At 45.3% G+C, this 27,897-nt stretch overlaps 1 protein-coding gene across 1 annotated transcript in view; it reads left to right on the plus strand.

Annotated features, from left to right (window-relative positions):
* LOC139266235 (probable cation-transporting ATPase 13A4) overlaps window positions 1-6,858 on the plus strand; it is a 125,164-nt gene extending 118,306 nt beyond the window's left edge. The window contains exons 29-31 of the mRNA XM_070884064.1: window positions 2,764-2,852; window positions 4,228-4,308; window positions 6,503-6,858. Of these exons, the coding sequence (XP_070740165.1) occupies window positions 2,764-2,852; window positions 4,228-4,308; window positions 6,503-6,808 (476 nt within the window). The 3' untranslated portion in view covers window positions 6,809-6,858. The remainder of the gene's footprint in view (window positions 1-2,763; window positions 2,853-4,227; window positions 4,309-6,502) is intronic.
* The last annotated feature ends 21,039 nt before the right edge of the window (window positions 6,859-27,897 follow it).

The raw sequence follows: 27,897 nt of genomic DNA on the forward strand, positions 1-27,897 counted from the left end.
TGTCAAGCTCAAAAATGGGCAAATATGCAGGAAACATATGGATCAGACAAAGCTGCGGCATACAGACGAACCGGAACAGTCGGAAGAAGAGACAATCGACGACCAACCAACCAACCCCCAGTCATCAGAGGACTCAGTGGTCATCAATGAATCGGGACTTTCAATCCCTGCCATGGCCATTGCCACTCCCACCAGGTCAGCCACCCAGCCACCAGTCACAACAGAGTCTGAACACTCAGCCAAGGCTTGAATTGAACTGACCCGGTTGACCCAGGAGCGTAAAACACCGGACCATCTCAATTTGTAAAAGACTATGTTAATATCTCAGAGGGGGGTATTGTCATGTATGTACTTTTGAGATCACTAGCCACTGGATGGCATCATTGTTGGAGGCCATTGGTCTGCACGCACCTGTGTGCAGCCCAAGTATAAAAGACCAGCCATTTTGCATATTAGTCACTTTGGACCTTAATAAAGCAGAGCCAAGGTCAAACCTCTTGGAGTTAAACAGTACTCAGTCTTACAGTTATTGCATACACAACAGTCTGTTCATAGACTGTGTTTTCAAAAGGGAGGAAATATGTTGTGTTCAAACTCTATTTGTTTGTTATAGCTCACTAGATATGTATTCGGACCCTGCGGGAGCTATTCATAGTTATTGTAAACATTCTGGTTCATGCTGGTTTTAGGACGCCATTTTGGAGAGTTGCTATAAAGGACACAGTTAAGTTACATTTCTCTTGTTTCAGTTAGCCTGTTATTTACATACACAGCAGTGTGTGCGTGGAGTGACAGGATTAGGATTGGCTGTGATGCACTCATAGTTAATTAGGCTTCTGACACTCGAGTAGATTTTCCAATCAGTTAGACCTAATTAACTGGAAGGGATACCTGCAACTAAAATACACCATAGTACTGGCACTGCCATGAGAGGAAATGATCAGCTGCTCCCTCGAGTTCTCTTACTGTCCTTTCTTCCTGGCGTATTGCAATGTTGACTTATAGGGAGGTTTCCCTGAAATAACAAGCAGGCCACTCCTTGCTATCACCTTATGCAACACCACCTCTACTTTGCCAGTCACCAAACAATGGGTACAGTATTGCATCACACCATCCCTGAGCTACAGACTCGGTTTCTCCACAATTATTGTGCTAACCAGTGGGTTTTACCAGCTATGCTTGTTATCTAAATAACCTTTGCAAAGGCTGTTGACATTTTATCCCTATTTGTGGCGATTTATCTTTAAATGGTTGCATCCTTTAAGTTTACCCATCATTCCTTGTAAAAAGAATTTCAGAGCTGTGAAGATACAATTTCCCAGCTCCTTTCGTGATGTCCCAGCACCAGACCTAACTGTGAGCTGACTCCATAAAATTAGATGGGACCAGCACAACAACATCCAAAAGAAAAATCTACCACACGGTCTACGCTCACACATAATGAATGGCCATGAGATACCAGAGAGTGACCAGTGCCTGTGCAACCTTATCCCAGCAAGAAAATCAATATTTTGAGGGACCGGGGAAGAAATTGGCAAATAAAGGAAGAAAAAAAGAAAGAATGTATCAAGTACAACAAACACTTTAAAAATGATTCGTTATATGGTACTTCTAAAGTCCAGTTGAGATTTCATTCTACATCCCATTCTCTCATCGTTATGGTGGGGAGACTTACAAGATTATAGTTCAGCCAAATCTGATGATGCCACAAACGTTGAGAACACTGATTGCGTGGTTTATGTGGGTAGAACATTGAGGGGGCGAAATTGCCACTCACGCCAATTGGGGGCGGTAACCTTCCGGGAGTGGGACTGTTGTCGCCCGGCCCGGAAGTCCCACCCATGATGAGGAATTGGGCATATGTACCCCTCAAAGGAAGCAGGACGATGTCTCCGATGCTCCGCTTCCTTGGAGGGAAGTTCCCAGGACAGCAGGATGGCGCTGAGTCCATCATGGGGCTCAGGAGCCCAGTGCTACGGGGAGCATCCTCGTAATGCTGATGTGTTACAAAGCCCCTCCCCTCCCCTCCATTTAAAGGAGAGGGCCACTGCGCACTCTGCAGGTCCTTTAGTGGCCAGCCACAGGGCACCTGGGCCAGCGACCAGCATCCCAAACGATGCGTGGGCCGCCATTGAGTCAGCCGACAAAATAAAATGCCGACCCAGGGCGCTAAAGGCCTCCCCTTTAAGAGGCGTCCCGGGGGCAAATGCCTGCCAGCTTCGCGCCCTGCAATTTCCTGGGAGGCGCTATCACCCTCCTCACCCGCGTGATAAATCCACTGTGCCCCATTAATGCACCCCGGAGGCGTTAATGGGGCTATTAAAAGGGGCAATTTCAGCGCCAGAGAACTCAGTCACATTGCTGAGTTGCCTCTATAGTCCTTATTTGAGCCACTTTCTTCAGATTAGATTGAGAATAAGGACTGCTGGAGAATGCATGTGGTCATTTTCCAATTATAAAGAAATAAAAGGACCTGTTCTGCCCACTGAAGGTGCTTCATGGGGACACAGCTTTTGGATTTTCTGTATGCCCGCAATTTCCCGTGAAGTGATCTTGGAAAGGGCTGCTCTCTGCTGGGAATGTGGAATCGGCCTAAAAATATTAGCCCGCTTATGCTGAAAGTAAGATCAAATAATGTTCGATACAAACTGCTAGTCCATCAATGCCTGAAAGAGGGAAGACAGGTTAATTATTTCCCAGCTTTTTCTTTGATTGATTGATATAATGATGGGTTCATGTGCATCCCTTTCTCTTTGGTTTCAGATATTTTTATGAGTGTCCTTTTGGCTCAGGTTGGAACGTGTCTGTATTTCCTTTTTGGTGACCAGGATGTTTTATACAATGTACTGGACGTAAGTATGTAAAGCTGTAAGGTATGAAATTCAACTTTGGCAGGGATGCAGATTAGCTGCCTGTTTTGCGCCCCCAACAAAGTTGAATTTTACCCCCGTAGTTACAATAATTATCAGTATTCTCATGCATAAAATTATTTTCTGCACACAGAAATCTGTTCAGAATATACTTAAAAATATATAAGTCAGTACATTGTGTATTTGATTTCAATATTGGAAAGGAATTAAACTATTGGAGTGGAACCCACTGAAGATCAGCTAGGACAACATAAAATCCTTATTTGAACCACCTTCTTCAGACTGTAATTGCTGATATTCAATACTGCGAGGCACTTTAAGTAACTAAAACTGACTTTTCAGCTCAATACTGCAAAAGCAATTGTAAAACTTATGGAGGAAGGTAGCAGAAATCATGGAGTGTAGTCTTCATTCTCCTTCACCATCCTTCCCTAAAATACTACCGGATCCTTGCCTTCCAATAATATCACACTCTATACCCTTCAATCCTACTGGACCCCAGAATTCTACTCTCCAGTTGCCCAGTCCCTTCCCCAGCATTTCTGTACCATGTGACCAGCCCCTCGCACCAATATTCCTTGATCCCAACCGGCCAGTGGTCCCACAGCCCAGCACCTTGTCCACTACTCCCAAACCTTATCATCCATCTCTCATTTCTCCAGACTCTGAAACACTACTAGTGCTTTCAGAACTTGCAACTCCTCTCCCACTGTTCTCATCCAATACTCCCATGCTGTGAAAGACCCCATCCCAATAGTCCCACATTCTTTTACTCTGATCCGAGTGCTCCAAGATCGCAAGACCACTCTCCTACCACTTCCACACTCCCAGTTCAACAATCATAGTATTCCAAGAACCGAGACGCCCCCCCACCCACCCACTACTCTGAGATCCAAGGACATTCCTCTCCAATACTTACAGACCATAATACAACACCAGTTCTGCTACACCTTACCCGCCCCTTCCAACTGCCTCGAGATCCCTAGACCACATTCCTAATACTACCAAACCATATGTACTTCCCATCCCTAGTACTGCTACATGCCTCCTCCTTGTATGCAACCTGCAGCATTATATCTACCATTAACCTTTGTTTCCCTGCACTTTTATAAAAAAAAAAGGTAAGACATAAATGCATTCTTAACATAAGTAAACAAGTAATCCCTGATACACAATTTCTATGAAAATAAAGCAATGATTACATAATTTGAAACAGAAAATACAGCTAACACTCCACAATACTTTTGTGATTAAAAAATGCGATTTCATTTATTCAATCAACGTAAATCGATGGAACAGATAACCTATCATTTGTTTGTTTTAACATTGTAACGGGAAACATCTTCTCTTTTTGCAGCTTGTTTGCACCCCAAGAAGCTGGAGGGTTTACATTTTAGTTATGGTTCTTGTTCATTTTCTTGTTATGTTGGCCATTGAGGTAAGTAGGAGGATCATGCTTTTTTTGGTGTTCTTATGCCTAAAGTATGTATCTTGATATTTCTGAGCCTTACATAGAATTGCATAGAATCTACAGTGCAGAAAGAGGCCATTCGGCCCAACTGGTCCATGCCAGCATTTAAGCTTACACACGAGCCTCCTCCCACCCCACTTCATCTAATCCGATCAGCATAACTCTCTCTTCCCTTCTCCCTCAGGTGCTTATCTAGCTTCCCCTTAAATGCATTTATGCTATTCGCCTCAACTACTCTTTGTGGTAGCGAATTCCACATTCTTACCACTCTTTGGCTAAAGAAGTTTCTCCTGAATTCCCTATTGGATTTATTGGTGACTATTTTAAATTTATGGCCCCTAGTTTTGGTCTCCCCTTCTCTACATCTTCTCTACTTCTATATCAAACTCCTTCATAATTTTAATGACCTCTATTAGGTCACTCCTCAGCCTTATCTTTTCCAGATAAAAGAGCCCCAGCCTGTTCAGCCTTTCCTGATAAGTAGATCCTTTCAAATCTTCCTCCTCCCTGTACATGGGTTCTGATTTCAACAAAGCCAATCATACTGTCTCCAACTCTAAGACTGCAGTTATACTGTCATTTTCACAGCAGGTAGTGGTTTTAGGTGTGCCTCAGTAAAAGTGGTAGTACAAGTTAAATGTCAAATCTCTGACATCCAAATGTACAGGAGGCGGTCTCAAACCAGTTTGTTTGCATCAGCTGTAGTATAACTTTAGCTCACATTTTAAAAGTGACTCCCTGGGGAGATTTTAATACTTTGTGTGAATCCTTTTTAATCCTATCAATTTATGGTCAGCGACAAAGCGATGACACTCGCCGCTGACCTCAAAGAAAGCTGCCCACAAAGATCTATTGATCTAGCAATCTTTGTGGTGTGAATTTCAGCTCACACGACGTTTGTTTGAATCTGGCACCAAATCAAGCAAATTCTAAGTATCCAGCAACAGTGTTGTCATCAAGCTGGCTAAGCAGCCAATCACAATGAAGAATTCTCAGACAGCAAACCAGGAAGCAAAATGCACAGATTCTAATTTACTTTTTATAAATTTTACAGAGTGCAAAATAAAGATTGGGACATACACATGATTAAGGTAGAAGCTGAAATATCATAAACAAACTTTTAAAAATTATTATATTAAAAACTTGTCATTCTTAATCATATTATTGGAAAAAATGTGAGATTCCACAAATATAAAGTTCGTTTTCCAGGACCAGAACAGCTGTTCAGAAGGCTGTTAAAAACCCAGTTACACCTCTTTCAACAGGCTTAACATTTTAGGGGGTTTCTAACAGCAATATTCCATTGTAAAAGGGTGAGTTTTCGTCCTTGTATGTGATTTCAATTGATTACCAGCTATGAGGAGTTCTACAGCGCAACCTGTGGGGGAGCAGGGAACGACTGACCGCAAATTGAGCGTTTCTGCGTTTATCTGCGCATGCATTAAATCCTGAAGTTACGGTCAGTTTCAGAGGGGTAATGACGGCGAACACTGACAATTTCTCCGTCATTACCACCACAAAATTTGGGCCGATTATTTTTGCATAAACAGTTACCATTATAAATATGGACACAGGAATTTGTAATAGAAACATAAAAATAAGGACAGAATGGATGGCTTTAAAGTGGGGACTGAATTATATCTGCGTGCCCTGGTCCAATTTGTTGCCCAGCCCTAACCCGCTTCATCTCAAGACTACACTTGATGTACACTCCCAATGTGCAATATAACAGGAGAGTAAGATTAAAGTATTATAAGGATGGATGTATGTCTTTAAAATAGGGACTAAATACGGATATATTTCATATATATCTGTCTATATCTTATTAGAAAGCTTACACCTGCACTCCTTGATCCAATCAACCCCTGCCTTCTAACTCAGCTTCATCTGAAGACTTCACTGGACCTTGATTGCTATATGCAACACAACAGGAGATCGATTAGGCTATTACTCTTCCAGCATAATGGCAAAAGCAAACAAGTTTAAATTTAATATATCATTGCCTTAAGCTTAGTATGGAAATAGCAACATTTTTATTTAGATTGCAATGGCAACTCCTTTTTATTAAAAGAACAAGTTGCTTGGCTTAAAAGGAAATGAAAACAGTAGGTTCATTGCAGAAAAATTAATTCATGAAATAAAGCTGATGTTATTTTAATAGGAAATTATAATAGAAAACAGACACCTATGGCTGTTCCTAAAAAGATGTTGTAAAATAAAGTCTACGAGGCGTTATAAAAAGATGCAAAGAATAATAAAGAAAGAGCCAAATTGGCCTCCAGAAGATGATTCAGAATATGCAACATTTTGCATCATGGATGAAGACGTTCTGGAAGTATATTCTAATATGAGCTACGAACATGACAAAATCTCTAAAGAGGCATCAAATGGATATGCAAGTTCTACTTCAAACCAAAATGAGGAGGGAAACTACAAGGAAGAGGACATACAAAATGCTTATTTATAGCACAAGCAGAAAATTTTAGTTTCACATTGTTGTACCACTCCACCTGTAAATATTTCCAACTGACTAACGATCTTTGGTGAACAGTTTTGTACCATAAGGTACAATACTGAATGTGGGATTGATGTAAATGATTTTTAAAAGTAATTAAATTTATTTCTGTATAATGTAGATACTCTGAAAATCATTTGAGAATTTGGGGCAGTCCTCTTTTATACAGTTATGCAGTACTCTCTGTTTACTGCTTTTGCTCTCATGTCATATTAGAGTCATAGTGCGCTTTCCATTTCATTCACAAACTATTCAATCAAAAGTACCAGTACACCGGAGCTGCTTGAAAAGTTTATTATGTGCTTACTGGTCTCTACAGTGTTTCTGAAACTAGGTTTAAATCTATCTGGAACTTGAAGAAAACAGTGCAGATTGGATGGGAAGACTGAATAAGTCGAGTCTTTACTGCCTGTTGCAATGGTATCCTGCACCATGAACAACCAACAGCAAATAATCTACATCATTAATTGTCGATGCTTAACCATTTCTGCTACTCTCCATGTCAATTCGTACATGTGGAGACTTCCTCGTCCAGCACCGTAACAGCAATCCTCATAATTTTTAACTGTTTCCAACCTCACTGAAAATTTTGAAAATCTCACTTTATTTTTTAACTTCCTCAATGATGCATGATTCTGTATTTGCATGTGCGCCTTTGCCTTATTATACTAAAATGATTGCATCTGTTTAAATGGAGAATGTGAATTGAGGAATTGCATTACAATAATTGTCTAAGAAATGTAGACTGTAATTTTGGCGCCTATCATCTGAACATTTTTCTAAGATGCTGATAAGAAAGATATTTGAATTTGATCCCTTGATCTATAACCTCACTGAAAATTCATTCCTGCAACACTGTCCCACTTGTATTGGGAGTTTCCCAGGTTCCATGGTTGTGGGGAAGTTATCCATATGATTAATGCAGAGCCGGATGAAGAATTCTTGGGGCCCTGGGCACTAAGAACATTCAGGGCTCCTTCACACCCCATACATAACCCACTGTGTGATGCCAATCCCTTTGCAACTGGATCCCTGCTTCAAACAAAATCTATTCCTTTATTCTTATGGAGTTTCTTTTCTTTGGAGGGTATTTTTTTTAATCAACGATTCCAATTCCCTTTGTTTCTAAGCTTCCTCACATCTGAACAGATTGTAACTTGTGAACTAGATCAGCAGATGGCAGTATTTATACTGTACCAAATCTGCCAACTCTGCCTTGCCTCCTTTTGAGGGTATTTTAAAATTTTAGAATATTTTGATCCAGCGGCTGTATGCAGTTCTTCTGCCTGATGGTGATTTTTAGAGGGGACCCCAGATTTTCAAAGGGCCCTGGGCACAGCTCCTGTTGGCCCTTCTGTTAATCTGCTCCTGGATTAACGTTTTAATCCTTTGGGATCTGAGTGCAACCAAGTATATTTTAGAAATAAAAATTTGTCATTTTAGAGAATAAAAACTCTGTTTTTAAATATTTATTGTTCTTTTTCAATTTCTGTTTGATTTTCCCCTGCTGTATATCTACATTTCATTATCAATGAGAAGTTTAAAAGCTTTAAACGTTGAAGAATAAAGTCTTGATAGCACACAAAATAAAACACAATAACACTGGTTAGATCTGTAGAGAGAGAGAGTGAAATTAAAGCCGGAATTTCCCGAGGTCCATACGGGCGCGATCAGACGCGGGTCGGGTGGCAAAGTTGAAATTTCTTGCAGTGGGTCAGGAAGCTGCCATCGTCCCGTCCCCACATGCCTTTCCCTCAACCGTGTCTATCAGCACGGCAGTGACCCGACTGGCAGAGGCGGGCGACCCAATTTAAAGGATTATTAGCTTGTTTTCAGACCCTTAAGAGTCTTTTTAACTTTACAGTTGCAATTTCACTGGATGCCCACAGGACTCGTGCTGCTTGGGGACCATGTCTGTCAACCTGAAGTGGGAGTTCTGTGGCCATTGCTCCATCTGATTGGTTGACATCATCAAATGTAGTATAAAATCTCCCACCTCACAGCTAATCACTTTCCTCAAGCAGAAGCTGTTACTGACTGCATTCCCAACACAGATTAAGCTTTCTGCAGGCTGCAAGTCTTTCCAGCAAAGTCTCCATCCAGTGTCATCTTATTGGAAAAATCTCTCTCGCCATTGACAGATTGCTTCTGTCATTTCTACTTCACCAGTCATGTATTCCATCAACATGGGTGCCATTTATACTGTCTCACCTTGGTCCTTAGCATCTGACCATGATCAGCCCCACCACCAGTACTACCAGGCACACCAGCAGCACAAACAACTACAACACCAACCTTCTCTGCAATCACCTGATGCTGCAATGGACAGAGGTCATCAGCATTCGAGCACATTGCTGCCCGGGAGGCCAGGCGTGGCTTCAACATGGCCAGATTTAATTAACTTTATGCTGTGCACCCATATGGCTGTCACATGATGTGTCAGGTTGGCACCACCCCACACCAACACAATAAAGCATCTCTACAATGACCAAGCCATTCCTTTCACACTCACCATCATTGCTGGAGGTACTGTTATGTCTCAACATTCACTTCAAACTCACTAAGCCACCTCCAAAGATGCACACAAATCTGTCCAAGACCGGAAAGTGTTGAAAATAAAGCTTTTTATGCACATTAATGGAAACTACATAAATACCCAAGCTGCTATCCTTGTGAACCTACTTGCGTGTCACCTTACTCTTCCACGTGCTTCCACGATGTGCTACCCTAGTAACTTCAGCAACGAGAGGCAGCCTGCCAAGGAGCTGGAGAGCACCTTGCTGCACATTAGTGGGGCCATGAGGACCCACATCTTTGCTGACATTCCTCCTAGAGAGGAGGTCTATGAGCCTCTGCCATCTATTCTCCATAGAACGCCATCTATTCTCCATAGAGATCATGTGCTTGTGTGAATGGCACATTAGCTACTCCATGCAGGTGGCCATCCTATCTATGGAAGAGCCTACATTTGCCATCGCCTGCGACACGGTGGTGTTCATGTGGAGATTGTCTCCTCCATTCTCTGAACATTTGCAGACATCACGCTGACAAAATCTGTCAGAGACCCCTGCATTTCTTCATGCACCTCCAGGATCACTTCTTTCGAGATGACCCCCAAGATTCAGCGTCTGCATGCAGCTGAGCAGAGTTAGGAGCATTCTCCGCCCTCCGGGAAGGAATCTCCTCTGCTGTCCCTGTGTCCACCATCTGCTCCTGCTCATTTGTGACTTGTGAGACAACAAGTGACAACATTACTCTATCTTGCATGGGACCAACCCACGTGAGTGTATCTGCGCTGGAGCAGGGTGCGCTTATGTCTGGTGATGGTGCATCCACAGAGGCTGGAGGCTCCTCTGAGGAGTTGCCTTCCTCGTCCTCCTGGGCAGTGGTGGGGTGGGGGAGGGCTCTCGATGGACCTGTGCGAGAGTAAAGAGATAAGTTAGGTATGTCAGATAAAGAATGGGTACAGATACCATTGTGCACATTGTTGTGTTCCTAACACAGATGAGACTGCACACAGGGATGTTAAAGTAACAGTGACCTCAGTCTTTATTTACTAACAGGCCTTCGGGGCCGGCTTTTATACAGTGCTTCCAAGGGATGCTGGGATCCCTTGGGACTTCAGGGGATGAGCTCCCTGGTGGCGGAACATGGGAGTGCATGATTTACAGATACACAACATCACTCCCCCCCAAAGTCAAAGTGAAAACTATTTACAAGGTGAGGCAGTCGGGAGCCTTTCTTTCCCTGGTGGACCATCTCGGCACAAATGTCTGCTCTGGTGTGTTGGCTGTGCCCTCGCTGGGCTGGCGTGTTGTTGGCCCTGCAGGGCTGCTGGGTGAGCCTGGCCTTGCTGGGCTGTTGGGCATGATGGGTTCGATTTCCTGGTCCGCTGTGGTGTCGTTGATCCTTTGGGTGTGTGTTGTGGGCTCGAAAAACTTGGTTGTTCAGGGCAGTCTGTGAACCGCAGCCTCATTTGGTCCAGGTGCTTTCTGCAAATTTTTCCATTGTATGGTTTGACTACAAACACCCTATTACCTTCTTTAGCTATCACCGTGCCCGCGATCCACTTGGAACCATGTCCATAGTTTAGCACATACATAGGATCATTCAGATCAATTTCCCGTGACACAGTGGCGTGACCATCTTTACATTTTGTTGCTGCCGCCTGCTCTCTACCTGATCATGCAGGTTGGGGTGAACCAGCTAGAGTCTGGTTTTCAATGTCCTTTTCATGAGTAGTTCAGCCGGGGGCACCCCTGTGAGCGAGTGGGGTCTCGTGCGGTAGCTGAGCAGTACTTGGGACAGGCGGGTTTGGAGTGAGCCTTCTGTGACTTGTTTGAGGCTCTATTTGATTGTTTGTACTGCCCGCTCTGCCTGCCCATTGGAGGCTGGTTTAAACAGGGCCGAGGTAACATATTTGATCCCATTGCGGGTCATGAATTCTTTAAATTCGGCACTGGTGAAACATGGCCCGTTGTCACTGACCAGTATGTCAGGCAGGCCAGGGTAGCAAAAGAATTCATGACCCACAATGGAATCAAACATGTCACATCGGCCCCGTTTAAACCAGCCTCCAATGGGCAGGCAGAGCGGGCAGTACAAACAATCAAATAGAGCCTCAAATGAGTCACAGAAGGCTCACTCCAAACCCGCCTGTCTCAAGTACTGCTCAGCTACCGCATGAGACCCCACTCGCTCACAGGGGTGCCCCTGGCTGAGCTACTCATGAAAAGGACACTTAAAACCAGACTCTCGCCAGTTCACCCCAACCTGCATGATCAGGTAGAGAGCAGGCGGCAGCAACAAAATGTAAACGATGGTCGCGCCACTGTGTCACAGGAAATTGATCTGAATGATCCTGTGTATGTGCTTAACTATGGACATGGTCCCAAGTGGATCGCGGGCACGGTGATAGCTAAAGAAGGGAGTAGGGTGTTTGTCGTCAAACTAGACAATGGACAAATTTAGTAACAGGTCTGAGGGTCTGGCTTATATACAGTGCTCCCAAGGGATGCTGGGATCCCCTGGGACTTCAGGGGATGAGCTCCCTGTTGGCGGGACATGGGAGTGCATGCTTTACACATACACAACATCACTCCCCCCCAAAGTCAAAGTGAAAACTATTTACAAGGTGAGGCGGTCGGGAGCCTTTCTTTCCCTGGTGGACCATCTCGGCACAAATGTCTGTTCTGGTGTGTTGGCTGTGCCCTTGCTGGGCAGGCCAGGGTGGCAAACATGGCCCTCAGGCTTTCAATGGTGGCGGTGGTGGTGCTTCCCGACATTATTTCAGATTCAATCCATTTTGAAAAAGCATCCACCACCACCAGTAACATTTTACCGAGAAACGGGCCCGCATAGTCGACATGGATCCTCGACCATGGTCTGGAGGGCCAGGACCACAAACTTAGTGGTGCCTCTCTGGACGCGTTGCTCAATTGAGCACACATGCTGCATTACTGTTCACAGGAATCTAAGTCAGAGTCGATACCGGGCCACCACACGTGGGATCTGGCTATCGCTTTCATCATTATATACCCGGGTGTGTGCTGTGGAGATCTGAGATGAGCGTCTCCCTGCCCTTTTTGGGGAGCACTACGTGGTTACCCCACAACAGACAGTCTGCCTGAATGGACAGCTTGTCCTTTCGCCGCTGGAACGGCTTGATTAGCTCTTGCATTTCAACGGGGATGCTGCCCCAGCTCCCATGCAGTACACAGTTTTTTACTACGGACAGCAGAGGATCTTGGCTGGTCCAAGTCCTAATCTGGCGGGCTGTGACAGGTGATTTATCATTTTCAAATGCTTCCATGACCATCAACAAGTCTGCGGGCTGCACCACCATCAACAAGTTTGCAGGCTGCACCATTTCTACCCCCATGGTGGGCAATGGTAGCCGACTGAGAGCATCCGCACAGTTCTCGATGCCTGGCCTGTGGCGGATGGTATAGTTATAAGCAGATAGCGTGAGTGCCCACCTTTGTATGCGGGCTGAGGCATTAGTATTTATCCCCTTGTTTTCAGCGAACAAGGATATGAGGGGCTTGTGATCAGTTTCCAGCTCAAATTTGAGGCCAAACAGGTACTGATACATTTTCTTTACTCTGAACACACACACAATGCCTCTTTCTCAATCATGCTGTAGGCCCTCTCGGCCTTAGACAAGCTCCTGGAAGCATAGGCAACAGGTTGCAACTTCCCCGCAACGTTAGCTTGTTGTAATACACACCCGGCTCCGTACGACGATGCATCACATGCCAGCACGAGTCTTTCACATGGGTTATACAATACAAACAGCTTGTTGGAGCATAAAATGTTTCTGGCTTTCTCAAAAGCAATTACTTGTTTTGTTTCCCAAACCCAGTTCTCACCTTTGCGCAATAACACATGTAGGGGCTCTAACAGGGTGCTTAACCCCGGTAGGAAGTTACGAAAATAGTTGAGGAGTCCCAGGAACGACCGCAGCTCCATGACGTTCTGTGGTCTGGGCGCGTTCCTGATAGCCTCTGTCTTGGTGTCTGTGGGCCGAATGCTGTCCTCCGTGATCTTTCTCCCCAAAAACTCCACTTCTGTTGCCATGAAGACGCATTTCGACCTATTCAGTCGCAGCCCTACGCGATCCAGTCGCTGGATGGCCTCCTCCAGGTTTTGTAGGTGCTCGACGGTGTCCTGACCAGTGACCAATATGTCGTCCTAAAAAACCACCGTGTGTGGTACCGACTTCAGTAGGCTCTCCATGTTTCTCTGGAAGATCGCTGCAGCCGATCGAATTCCAAATGGGCATGTGTTGTAGATGAACAGTCCCTTGTGCGTGTTGATGCAAGTGAGGCCCTTCGAAGACTCCTCTAGCTCCTGTGTCATGTAGGCCGAAGTTAGGTCGAGCTTGGTGAACGTCTTGCCCCCTGCCAACGTCGCAAAGAGGTCGTCTGTCTTAGGTACTAGGTATTGGTCCTGTAGCGAGAAACGATTAATGCCACAAATCCTGACCGTTCCATCACTTTTGAGTCCTGGAACAATCGGGCTGGCCCACTCACTGCATTCCACTGGGGAGATGATGCCCTCGCGTTGCAGCCTGTCCAGCTCAATTTCCACTCTCTCCCTCATCATGTGAGGTACCGCTCGCGCCGTGTGGTGAATGGGTCGTGCCTCTGGGACCAAGTGGATCTGCACCTTTGCCCCGGAAAAGTTTCCAATGCCTGGCTCAAAAAGGGAAATAAATTTGTTGAGAACCTGGGTACATGAGACCTCATCGACATGTGATAGCGCTCGGATGTCATCCCAGTTCCAGCGGATTTTGCCCAGCCAGCTTCTTCCAAGCAGTGTGGGGCCATCTCCCGGGACAACCCAGAGTGGCAGTTCATGCACCATGCCCTCGTAGGTGACCTTGACCATGGCGCTGCCCAGGACAGTGATAAGCTCTTTGGTGTACGTTCTCAGTTTCATGTGGATGGGGCTGAGGGCTCGTCTGAATGCCTTGTTGCAGCACAGTCTCTCAAACATCTTTTTACTCATGATGGATTGGCTCGCGCTAGTGTCCAGTTCCATGGCTACGGGTAAGCCATTCAATTTTACGTTTAGCATTATAGGTGGACATTTTGTCAAAAATGTGTGCACCCTGTGTATTTCAGCATCTGCCTCCTCTGTCTGAGGCTTGAAATTGCTTTGATCCACCATGGACCGATCTTCCTCTACCACGTGGTGGTTAGCAGGTTTTGCAGAGCTTGCAGCTCGTCTGCAAGCTCGTTGGAGGTGCCACATTGTTCCACAGCTCTTGCAAACATACCCTTTGAAGTGGCATGAATAGGATGAATGGAAGCCTCCACAACACCAACAAGGTGTGAATTGCCTTGCATTCATCCTTTGTTGCGGACTCTGGGTCATCTGGGTTACCTGAGGCCTGCTGGCAGTTGCAGACTCGTGGGTTCTGCCCTGTACATTTCTGCTCGCAAACACAGTTCCAGTTAATTTATGAACATTGCTAGCACTTGTGTGCTGAGAGATTTGTTTGGTGTTATCACTGGTGGATATAAACGCCTGTACTATCGCAATGGCCTTACTGAGGGTTGGTGTTTCTACAATCAAAAGTTTTCGTAGGATGGTCTCGTGGCCAATGCCCAGTACAAAAATGTCTCTGAGCATTTGCTCCAGGTAGCCATCAAACTCACATTGTCCTGCAAGTCGCCTTAGCTCGGCGACGTAGCTCGCCACTTCCTGACCTTCAGATTGCTGGTACGTATAGAACCGATACCTCACTATCAGCACGCTCTCCCTCGGGTTAAGATGCTCCTGAACCAGTGTACACAGCTCCTCATACGACTTACCTGTGGGTTTCATAGGAGCCAGAAGATTCTTCATGAGGCTGTAGGTCGGTGCTCCGCAGACCGTGAGGAGGACCGCTCTCCTTTTTGCAGCGCTTCCTTCTCCGTCCAGCTCGTTGGCTACAAAGTACTGGTCTAACCGTTTGACGTAGGCTTCCCAGTCTTCACCCTCCGAGAACTTCTCCAGGATGTCCACAGTTTGCTGCATCTTTGCGTTGGATTCGTGTACTCATCGCCAGTTATTGTGTTCCTAACACAGATGAGACTGCACACAGGGAGGTTAAAGCAACAGTGACCTCAGTCTTTATTAAGACACTCCAGAGTGAGGAACAGGCCTTAGGGGCCGGCTTATATAAAGTGCTCCCAAGGGATGCTGGTGGCGGAACAAGTGCATGCTTTACAGATATACAACACACATGATGACCATTTAGTGGCTGCTAACATCAGTCCTCATATGAGTTACTGATGTATGAAATGTAGCTGTATGATATATAATTCTGTCACCAGGTTACCGAGATATCTCCATCTATCCGCCCCCAGCTGCTTGGCATCTCCAGATATTTCTAAAGCAGCCTCCTCAGCTGTGTGTGGGTGGCAAATGATGGAGGGCCACCTCCAGTTCTCTCCCTCTCCCTCTGATTGTGGGCTCGCTTTTCCTGCAAGGAGAGAAAGAAGAGAAGGTTAAACAAGAGTGATGGAATGAATGAAAGGACACAAAAAATCTGCAAAGGGATATAGACAGGCTAGGTGGGTGGGAAAAAAATTGGCAGATGGAGTATAATGTGGGAAAATGTGAGGTTATCCACTTTGGCAGAAATAATAGAAAAGCAATTATAATTTAAATAGAGAAAAATTGCAAAGTACTGTAGTACAGAGGGACCTGGGGATCCTTGTGCATGAAACACAAAAAGTTAGTATGCAGGTGCAGCAAGTAATCAGGAAGGTAAATGGAATGTTGGCCTTTATTGCAAGGGGGGATAGAGTATAAAAGCAGAGAAGTCCTGCTACAACTGTACAGGGTATTGGTGAGGCCACACCTGGAGTATTGCGTACAGTTTTGGTCTCCATACTTAAGGAAGCATATACTTGCATTGGAGGCTGTTCAGAGAATGTTCACTTGGTTGATTCCGGAGATGAGGGGGTTGACTTATGAGGATAGGTTGAGTAGGTTGAGCCTATATACGTTGGAGTTCAGAAGAATGAGAGGTGATCTTATTGCAAAATAAGATAATGTGGGGGCTCGATAAGGTGGATGCAGAGAGGATATTTCCACTCATAGGGGAAACTAAAACTAGGGGACATAATCTTAGAAAAAGGGGCCGCCCATTTAAAACTGAGATGAGGAGAAATTTCTTCTGTCAGAGGGTTTTAAATCGATGGAATTTTCTGCCCCAGAGAGCTGTGGAGGCTGGGTCAATGAATATATTTAAGGTGGAGATAGACAGATTTTTGAACAATAAGGGTTTCAAGGGTTATGGGGAGCGGGCAGGGAATTGGAGCTGAGTCCATGATCAGATCAGCCATTATCTTATTGAATGGCGCAGCAGGCTCGAGGGGCCAAATGGCCTACACCTGCTCCTATTTCTTATGTTCTTATGTTCTTATCTTTAGTGGGACTATGATGGAGTAGGGTGCCAAAACCAAGTGGCCTCCTTGTGTGCTGTTAGTTGGCATGATTGCATGAGAATGAGGGTGAGTGTAAGGGGTGGTTAGTCAGATGGGGATGTGATAATGTAGATAGACAAAGAGGGATGGGTGGACGTGCAAGGTATGTTGGTGTGAGTACGGATGTGCAAGAGTAGGGTTGGGAAGACAGAGTGATGGGGATGTGATGAGGGACACAACAGGATGAAGGTGAGTGTGACTTTGCACTCACATTTCTTGATCTAATGAGTTAATTGAAATGTTTGCAGCACTGCACCCAAGTCCTCCTGACCACATCCCTGCTATTGACCGACTCTGATATCTCCAACCAGGCTGTTTCAGTCTCCTGAGGAGGTCTCTTCTGCCTGTTGGAAGGGAAGAGGACCTCCCTGCTTGCTCTCAAGCATATGGAGGGAGTCACCAGAGAACCTAGGTGCGGCCCTCTGTCTCTGTGCAGTCATTTCCAAAGTGTTTGCAGCACTCCATTGCTGTAGACTACTGACTGCAATATTTTAGATTAACCTTCAAATGTAATGTGGCCAAAGATTCTTTAACTATCCCGACTGAAAAAAAATCATGGATGATGTCAGCAGACCAGCAATATTTAATTGGGCCAGGTAACGCGCGGGGCAGAATTAATAGGCCCAATCAACATAAAGTTGTTTTGCGCAGCGGGATGGAGCTAGCAGCGGGGTCGTGATCTGCCCTGGCCACGGGCCGCATCGGACCCATTCAGGTCGGGAAAATTCAGGCCAAAGTCGTTAACTCTGGATCAGTTCCTATGGAGTGGAGGGTAGCCAATGTAACCCCACTTTTTAAAAAAGGAGGGAGAGAGAAAACAGAGAATTATAGACCGGTCAGCCTCACATCGGTAGTGGGTAAAATGATGGAATCAATTATTAAGGATGTCATAGCAGCGCATTTGGAAAGAGGTGACATGATCGGTCCAAGTCAGCATGGATTTGTGAAAGGGAAATCATGCTTGACAAATCTTCTGGAATTTTTTGAGGATGTTTCCAGTAGAGTGGACAAGGGAGAACCAGTTGATGTGGTGTATTTGGACTTTCAGAAGGCTTTCAACAAAGTCCCACACAAGAGATTAATGTGCAAAGTTAAAGCACATGGGATTAGGAGTAGTGTGCTGACGTGGATTGAGAACTGGTTGTCAGACAGGAAGCAAAGAGTAGGAGTAAATGGGTACTTTTCAGAATGGCAGGCAGTGACTAGTGGGGTACCGCAAGGTTCTGTGCTGGGCCCCAGCTGTTTACACTGTACATTAATGATTTAGACGAGGGGATTAAATGTAGTATCTCCAAATTTGCAGTGGCAGTGTGAGCTGTGAGGAGAATGCTATGAGGCTGCAGAGTGACTTGGATAGGTTCGGTGAGTGGGCAAATGCATGGCAGATGAAGTATAATGTGGATAAATGTGAGGTTATCCACTTTGGTGGTAAAAACAGAGAGACAGACTATTATCTGAATGGTGATAGATTAAGAAAGGGGGAGGTGCAACGAGACCTGGGTGTCATGCTACATCAGTCATTGAAGGTTGGCATGCAGGTACAGCAGGCGGTTAAGAAAGCAAATGGCATGTTGGCCTTCATAGCGAGGGGATTTGAGTACAGGGGCAGGGAAGTGTTACTACAGTTGTACAGGGCCTTAGTGAGACCACACCTGGTGTATTTTGTACAGTTTTGATTTCCTAACTTGAGGAAGGACATTCTTGCTATTGAGGGAGTGCAGCGAAGGTTCACCAGACTGATTCCCGGGATGGCGGGACTGACATATCAAGAAAGATTGGATCAACTGGGCTTGTATTCACTGGAGTTCAGAAGAATGAGAGGGGATCTCATAGAAACGTTTAAAATTCTGAAGGGTTTAGACAGATTAGATGCAGGAAGAATGTTCCCAATGTTGGGGAAGTCCAGAACCAGGGGTCACAGTCTAAGGATAAGGGATAAGCCATTTAGGACCGAGATGAAGAGAAACTTCTTCACCCAGAGAGTGGTGAACCTGTGGAATTCTCTACCACAGAAAGTTGTTGAGGCCAATTCACTAAATATATTCAAAAAGAAGTTAGATGTAGTCCTTGCTACTTGGGGGATCAAGGGGTATGGCGATAAAGCAAGAATGGGTACTGAAGTTGCATGTTCAGCCATGAACTCATTGAATGGCGGTGCAGGCTCGAAGGGCCGAATGGCCTACTCCTGCACCTATTTTCTATGTTTCTATGGTTCAGGATTTAACAGGCTAATAAAATGCTAATTGATTATGCATTATTAAATTTGACTATTTCACTTGGGGTTGGGGGATGGGGGTTTGCCCTCTTTAACAATTTTGACAATTATATCCATTTTGCCACTGATGAAGCAAGTGTTAATGAGTGGGCACTCGACTTTTCCAGTCTAGCTGGCTTCCCACAGATGCAGGGTGTCATTGACTGCAACTATGTGGCCATCAGGGCACCCTATCACAACCCAAAAGTTTTTGTTAACCGCAGGGGCTTCCACTCCCTCAACGTCCAGCTGGTCTGCAACCACAGGAAGATAAGTACACATGTGTGCCAGATTCCCTGGCAGCTACCATGATTCTCACATCATGCACCACCCTCCCTCAGCTCTTCACTCCTCCAAACAGACTTTCCGGCTGGCTGCTTGGTGACAAGTGCTATTCCATCAAGATCTGCCTCATCATTCATTCATTCATAGGCGGTCCCTCGAACGAGGATGACCTACTGCCACAAGAGTTCACACAACACCTTTGAGGAGGACAACAAACGAGGTGGAGGGACGATGTAATCAAAGCCACATCTTGACCAGAAGTATAGAAACATAGAAAATAGGTGCAGGAGTAAGCCATTCAGCCCCTCGAGCCTGCAGCACCATTCAATAAGATAATGGCTGAACTTCCCTCAGTACCCCTATCCTGCTTTCTCTCCATACCCCTTGATCCCTTTAGCCATAAGGGCCTTATCTAACTCCCTCTTGAATATATCCAATGAACTGGCATCAACAACTCTCTGCGGTAGGGAATTGCACAGGTTAACAACTCTCTGAGTGAAGAAGTTTCTCCTCATCTCAGTCCTAAATGGCCTACCCCTTATCCTAAGACTGTGTCCCCTGGTTCTGGACTTCCCCATCATCGGGAACATTCTTCCCGCATCTAACCTGTCAGAATCTTATAAGTTTCTGAGATCCCCTCTCATCCTTCTAAACTCCAGTGTATAAAGGCCCAGTTAATCCAGTCTCTCCTCATATGTCAGTACCGCCATCCCAGGAATCAGTCTGGTGAACCTTCGCTGCAATCCTTCAATAGTAAGAACGTCCTTCCTCAGATTAGGAGACCAAAATTGAACACAATATTCCAGGTGAGGCCTCACCAAGGCCCTGTACAACTGCAGCAAGACCTCCCTGCTCCTGTACTCAAATCCCCTAGCTATGAAGGCCAACATACCATTTGCCTTCTTCACCGCCTGCTGTACCTGCATGCCAACTTTCAATGACTGATGTACCATGACACCCAGGTCTCGTTGCACCTCCCCTTTTCCTAATCTGCCGCCATTCAGATAATATTCTGCCTTTGTGTTTTTGCCCCCAAAGTGAATAACCTCACATTTATCCACATTATACTGCATCTGCCATGCATTTGCCCACTCACCTAACCTGTCCAAGTCATCCTGCAGCCTCTTAGCGTCCTCCTCACAGCTCACACCGCCACCCAGCTTAGTGTCATCCGCAAACTTGGAGATATTACACTCAATTCCTTCATCTAAATCATTAATGTACATTGTAAAGAGCTGGGGTTCCAGCACTGAGCCATGCGGTACCCCACTAGTCATTCCCTGCCATTCTGAAAAGGACTCGTTTATCCCGACTCTCTGCTTCCTGTCTGCCAACTAGTTCTCTATCCACATCAGTACATTACCCCCAATACCATGTGCTTTGATTTTGCACACCAATCTCTTGTGTGGGACCTTGTCAAAAGCCTTTTGAAAGTCCAAATACACCACATCCACTGGTTCTCCCTTGTCTACTCTACTAGTTACATCCTCAAAAAATTCCAGAAGATTTGTCAAGCATGATTTCCATTTAAAAGACCATGCTGACTTGGACCGATCCTGTCACTGCTTTCCAAATGCGCTGCTATTTCATGTTTAATAATTGATTCCAACATTTTCCCCACTACTGATGTCAGGCTAACCAGTCTAGAATTACCCATTTTCTCTCTCCCTCCTTTTTTAAACAGTGGTGTTACATTAGCTACCCTGCAGTCCATAGGAACTGATCCAGAGTCGTTAGACTGTTGGAAAATGATCACCAATGCATCCACTATTTCTATGGCCACTTCCTTAAGTACTCTGGGATGCAGACTATCAGGCCCTGGGGATTTGTCCGGCTTCAATCCCATCAATTTCCCTAAAACAATTTCCCACTTTATAAGGATATCCTTCAGTTCCTCCTTCTCACTAGACCCTCGGTCCCCTAGTATTTCCTGAAGGTTATTTGTGTCTTCCTTTGTGAAAACAGAACCAAAGTATTTGTTTAACTGGTCCACTATTTCTTTGTTCCCCATTATAAATTCACCTGAATCTGACTGCAAGGGATCCACGTTTGTTTTCACTAATCGTTTTCTCTTCACATATCTATAGAAGCTTTTGCAGTCAGTTTTTATGTTCCCAGCAAGCTTCCTCTCATACTCTATTGACCCCCTCCTAATTAAACCTTTTGTCCTCCTCTGCTGTATTACAAAATTCTCCCAGTCCTCAGGTTTGCTGCTTTTTCGGCCAATTTATATGCCTCTTCCTTGGATTTAAAACTATCCTTAATTTCCCTTGTTAGCCACAGTTGAGCCACCTTCCCCGTTTTATTTTTACTCCAGACAGGGATGTACAATTGTTGAAGTTCATCCATGTGATCTTTAAATATTTGTCATTGCCTATCCACCGTCAACCCTTTAAGTATCACTCGCCAGTCTACTCTAGCCAATTCACGTCTCAGACCATCGAAGTTACCATCCCCCAAGTTCAGGACCCTAGTCTCTGAATTAACTGTGCCACTCTCCATCTTAATGAAGAATTCTACCATATTATGGTCACTCTTCCCCAAGGGGCCTCGCACAACAAGATTGCTAATTAGTCCTTTCTCATTACACATCACCCAGTCTAGGATGGCCAGCCCTCTAGTTGTTTCCTCAACATATTGGTCTAGAAAACCACCCCGATTCACTCCAGGAAATCCTCCTCCACCGCATTGCTGCCAGTTTGGTTAGCCCAGTCAATATGTAGATTGAAGTCACCCATGATAACTGCTGTACCTTTATTGCACGCATCCCTAATTTCTTGTTTGATGCTGTCCACATCCTCAATACTATTGTTTGGTGGTCTATACACAACTCCCACTAGCGTTTTCTGCCCTTTCGTATTCCGTAGCTCCACCCAAACAGATTCCACATCATCCAAGCTAATGTCCTTTCTTACTATTGCATTAATTTCTTCTTTAACCAGCAACGCCACTCCACCTCCTTTTCCTTTCTGTCTAACCTTCCTAAATGTTGAATACCCCTGGATGTTGAGTTCCCAGCCTTGGTCACCATGGAGCCATGTCTCCGTGATGTCAATTACATCATATCCGTTAACTGCTATCTGCGCAGTTAATTTGTCTACCTTATTCCGAATACTCCTCGTATTGAGGCACAGAGCCTTCAGGCTTGTCTTTTTAACACCCTTTGCCCCTTTAGGATTTTGCTGTAATGTGGCCCTTTTTGCTTTTTGCCTTGGGTTTCTCTGCCCTCTACTTTAACTTTTCTTCCTTCTATCTTTTGCTTCTGATCCCATTCTATTTCCCTCTGTCTCATAAGAACATAAGAATTAGGAACAGGAGTAGGCCATCTAGCCCCTCGAGCCTGCTCCGCCATTCAACAAGATCATGGCTGATCTGGCCGTGGACTCAGCTCCACTTACCCGCCCGCTCCCTGTAACCCTTAATTCCCTTATTGGTTAAAAATCTATCTATCTGTGATTTGAATACATTCAATGAGCTAGCCTCAACTGCTTCCTTGGGCAGAGAATTCCACAGATTCACAACCCTCTGGGAGAAGAAATTCCTTCTCAACTCGGTTTTAAATTGGCTCCCCCGTATTTTGAGGCTGTGCCCCCTAGTTCTAGTCTCCCCGACCAGTTGAAACAACCTCTCTGCCTCTATCTTGTCTATCCCCTTTATTATTTTAAATGTTTCTATAAGATCTCCCCTCATCCTTCTGAACTCCAATGAGTAAAGACCCAGACTACTCAATCTATCATCATAAGGTAACCCCTTCATCTCCAGAATCAGCCCAGTGAATCGTCTCTGTACCCCCTCCAAAGCTAATATATCCTTCCTTAAGTAAGGTGACCAAAACTGCACGCAGTACTCCAGGTGCGGCCTCACCAATACCCTATACAGTTGCAGCAGGACCTCCCTGCTTTTATACTTCATCCCTCTCGCAATGAAGGCCAACATTCCATTCGCCTTCCTGATTACCTGCTGCACCTGCAAACTAACTTTTTTGGATTCATGCACAAGGATCCTAAAAGAGTTTCATGCACAAGGACCCCCAGGTCCCTCTGCACTGCAGCATGTTGTAATTTCTCCCCATTCAAATAATATTCCCTTTTACTGTTTTTTTTCCCAAGGTGGATGACCTCACATTTTCCGACATTGTATTCCATCTGTCAAACCTTAGCCCATTCGCTTAACCTATCTAAATCTCTTTGCAACCTCTCTGTGTCCTCCACACAACCTGCTTTCCCACTAATCTTTGTGTCATCTGCAAATTTTTTACACTACACTCTGTCCCCTCTTCCAGGTCATCTCCCTGCATAGGTTCCCATCCCTCTGCCATATTAGTTTAACCAATCCCCAACAACACTAGCAAACACTCCCCCTTGGACATTGGTTCCAGTCCTGCCCAGATGCAGACCGTCCGGTTTGTACTGGTCCCACCTCCCCCAGAACCGGTTCCAATACCCCAGGAATTTGAATCCCTCCCTTCTGCACCACTCCTCAAGCCACATATTCATCTGAGCTATCCTGTGATTCCTACTCTGACTAGCACGTGGCACTGGTAGAAATCCTGAGATTACTACTTTTGAGGTCCTACTTTTTAATTTAGCTTCTAGCTCCCTAAATTCATCTTGTAAGACCTCATCCCATTTTTTACCTATATCGTTGGTACCTATATGCACCACGACAACTGGCTGTTTACCCTCCCCCTTCAAAATGTCCTGCACCCACTCCGAGACATTCTTCACCCTTGCACCAGGGAGGCAACATACCATCCTGGAGTCTCGGTTGCGGCCGCAGAAACGTCTGTCTATTCCTCTTACAATAGAATCCCCTATCACTATAGCTCTCCCATCTTTTTCCTGCCCTCCTGTGCAGCAGAGCCACCCATGGTGCCATGGACTTGACTGCTGCTACCCTCCCTGATGAGTCATCCCCTCAACAGCACCCAAAGCGGTGTATCTGTTTTGCAGGGGGATGACCGCAGAGGACCCATTGAACAAACAATAGGCACCCTGAAAATGCGCTTCAGATGCCTCGACAAATCTGGAGGAGTCCTTCAGTACGCACCAGCCAGGGACTCAGAATAGTCGTGGTCTGCTGTGCCCTACAGAACATAGCACAGCAACGAGGATTAGCGCTGGATAAGGAAGATGGTGCAGAGCACACAGCCTCATTGGAGGAGATCAAGGGAAAGCACCATGAGTTTGAAAATGAGGATGAGGAAAACAAGGATGTGGAAGATCTGGAGGAGCCGGCGGTGTCATTGCGACCAGTACGTGAGCATGTTGCTGCCTGTCACGCCAGGGATGCCCTCATCAGTGCCAGATTTAACTAACTTTATGCAGCTCAGACATGTGGCTGCCACAGGTGTGCACAGGTTGGCATCACCCCACACCAACATCATAGAGCAGACAAACAATGACTAGTCCCTTGTATTCATCCTCACCACCCTGACCGTTCACTCTGCCACTTCCATTCGAGCACACACATTTAACAATGACTGCAATGTGTGACAGATAAATGATTTATTAACAGTATTCCATATAATATAAACATGACAGTGATAATGAGAAACACACCCGAATGACTACTCTTGTGACTATTTGTGTGGGATCTTTCTCTTACACGTGATTCTACGTGGTTGTGGCTTCAGCAGAGGTAGAGGCAGCCTTCTCACCTCCCTCTTGCTCCAGCTTAAATGCCTTCAGCGGTCGTCCTCTGGGTTTTGGAGCCTGATGGCCCCACCAAAGTCTGCTCCTCCTACGACTGTGCAAGGGCAGACTCAGCCATCACTGTCTGGTGAGGCACCTGGGGCTCTGACCGAGGGGTTTGGCAAAAGGGTGGAAGTCTGAGCACTTGGAGAGGAGCCCCCACTTCCATGCCCCTCTCACCATCATCCCTCTCATGGGACATCTGCACTTCCCTGCTAGCTAGTAGCTGGAGAGCACTTTGCTGCACTTCAGTGGAGCTATGAGGGCCCAAATCTATACTGATATCCCTCTTACAAAGGACGTCTATGAGCCTCCGGTTTCTCTCCTCCATAGATGCCCATCTATTCTGAAGTGAAACCATGTTCTCATGAGACTAATGTAGTGTTTCCTCCATGCAGGTGGCCAACCTATCCATGGAGGAAACATAGAAACATAGAAAATAGGTGCAGGAGTAGGCCATTCGGCCCTTCGAGCCTGCACCACCATTCAATGGGTTCATGGCTGAACATGCAACTTCAGTACCCCATTCCTGCTTTCTCGCCATACCCCTTGATCCCCCTAGTAGTAAGGACTACATCTAACTCCTTTTTGAATATATTTAGTAAATTGGCCTCAACAACTTTCTGTGGTAGAGAATTCCACAGGTTCACCACTCTCTGGGTGAAGAAGTTTCTCCTCATCTCGGTCCTAAATGGCTTACCCTTTATCCTTAGAAGCTAGTGACTGCGCCATAGTGGTGCTCATGTTGGAGAAAGACTCCTCCATTCTCTGCACACTTGCAGTCACTGCAGTCGCAAAACCAGACAGCCTCCTGCACTTGTTCCTGCAGCTCCAGAATCGCCCTCTTCCTGGATGGCCCCCAGGGCACAGCCAAGTAGAGCTAGGACACGAGCATGCAACTGTATGGAAAATAATTCTGTCACCAGCTTCTTCTAATGAGCCCCTCTTTCTGGCCCCCACTTCTGGCAGGTCCAGCACGCCAGCAATCTCCAGGGCTGCCTCATCTGCGGTCATCAAATATACCGTGGCTTGTGGGCCTCCTCCAGTTCTCTCCCTCTCCTTCTTATAGTGGGCAATCTTTTCCTGAAAGGAGGGGACAAAGAGAAAGTTGAGTGTAAGGAATGGAATGGGATAGAGCTTTACAGGGAGACTTTGTGGGAGTGGCTTGGCGATACTAAGTTGCCTACATTTGTGTTGTTATATGCTGTCATTGGATCATGATGAGGCTGAGTGTGAGTGGTGCATAGTAAGATGGGGACCTGATAATGTAAATAAAGAGGGATGGATGATGGTCCAAGGGATGTTGGGGTGTGTAACATTGTGCAGGAGTAGGGTTGGCACTGCAGAGCGGTGGCGTTGTGATGACAGGCACAGCAGCATCAAGGTAAGTATGGCTTTATACTCACTTTTCCTGCTCTTAGCAGGTCATTGTACCTCTTCCGTCACTGCACCCAAGTGCGAGGCACTACTAACATCACCGTTATCGTCTATGCTATCTGCAGCCACGCTGCCTTCGTCTGCTGGGGAGGCTTCTTTCTGCTGTCCGCAGGGAAGAGAACCTCCCTACGTGCTCTCACTCCCTCTCCACAAGATGATGGAGCGAGTCATCAGAGAAACAAGGCACTGCTCTTTACCGCTCTGAGCTCATGCTGCTGACCTGCACACACTGACACCAATGAAATTTCTGAAATAGCAAATGGGGCCATAGCACCTTTAAATATACTGGCAAGAATTGCGTCATCTGGTGACGTCACCAGATCCGCTCCTTTTAATCAGACCTAACAAGGCCCATTACGGGAAGATCATCTTTTTCGCAGGGATCAATGCAGCAGCGGGGTTGTGCCCTGCCGCCGCCCTCTCCCGCCTTGAAGCCACTCAGGGAGAAGAAATCGCGGCCTTAGTCTCTCTCAAAATGAGAGACCCTTAATCTGTCTCTCCCTCTCTATAATGTCTTGCATGTTTCTATTTCTTCCTCTCTAATTATCTGTCTGTTTCCCCTTCCGCATCTGTTCCTGTCTCTTTTTTTCCATTTATCCATGTCTGTCTCTGTCTCTTCTCAATTCCTTCATCGCCATTAATCCTTGTCTGCTTCTGTCACCCCTCCAATTATCTTGATCTGTCTGTATCTCTCCTATGCTATCTATCCCTGTATGACACGTGGTTTTTCTGTTACATTGCTAGTTTATATTGATTTGTTCACCTTATGCAAATTATAATGGAGTTATTTTGCAAAAGGTGCCATTATATAGCAGTTTCATAAAGAACTTGGGTAAGTGCCAAAACTGCATTTTATTTTTATTGTATGACTTACTGATCTTTGTCCCATTTTGCTTGTGTCACCAAGTCAGTTAGTTTCTGTTTCTCTTATCCTTATGCACAAGGTTGCCTGTATTCCTTCCATTCTTTCTGTCTTTTTCTGGAGCATGGACAAAATGGTGCTACACAGGCAAGCTCCTTTGCATTACAGCTCTACTTATAGGCAAGTTTATTTGACATCTGGAAGCTGCATATCAGTCGGGTTTACTAACTACATATGTTTTGCATTCATCTGGCAATTAAATGTAAACAAACCACTTGTAACATTTACTATAAATATGAAAATATTAGTTAAAATTTGTACAATGAAATACAATATTGAAAAATATTTAAGAATATTAAATTAAGTTAATATCACATAGGCAATATTCAATGCTTTATATGTTTAAGATCATTTAAAATAGCCAACATTTTTTCTTAGAAAAATAAATGAACAATTTGGCTAAAAGGTAGCTGAATATAAAATTTTAAAACTCACTAAATTATAGTAACACAAGACATCAAACCATA

This window comes from Pristiophorus japonicus, chromosome 6 (genome assembly GCF_044704955.1).
Source record: "Pristiophorus japonicus isolate sPriJap1 chromosome 6, sPriJap1.hap1, whole genome shotgun sequence".
Taxonomy (NCBI): Eukaryota; Metazoa; Chordata; class Chondrichthyes; family Pristiophoridae; genus Pristiophorus; species Pristiophorus japonicus.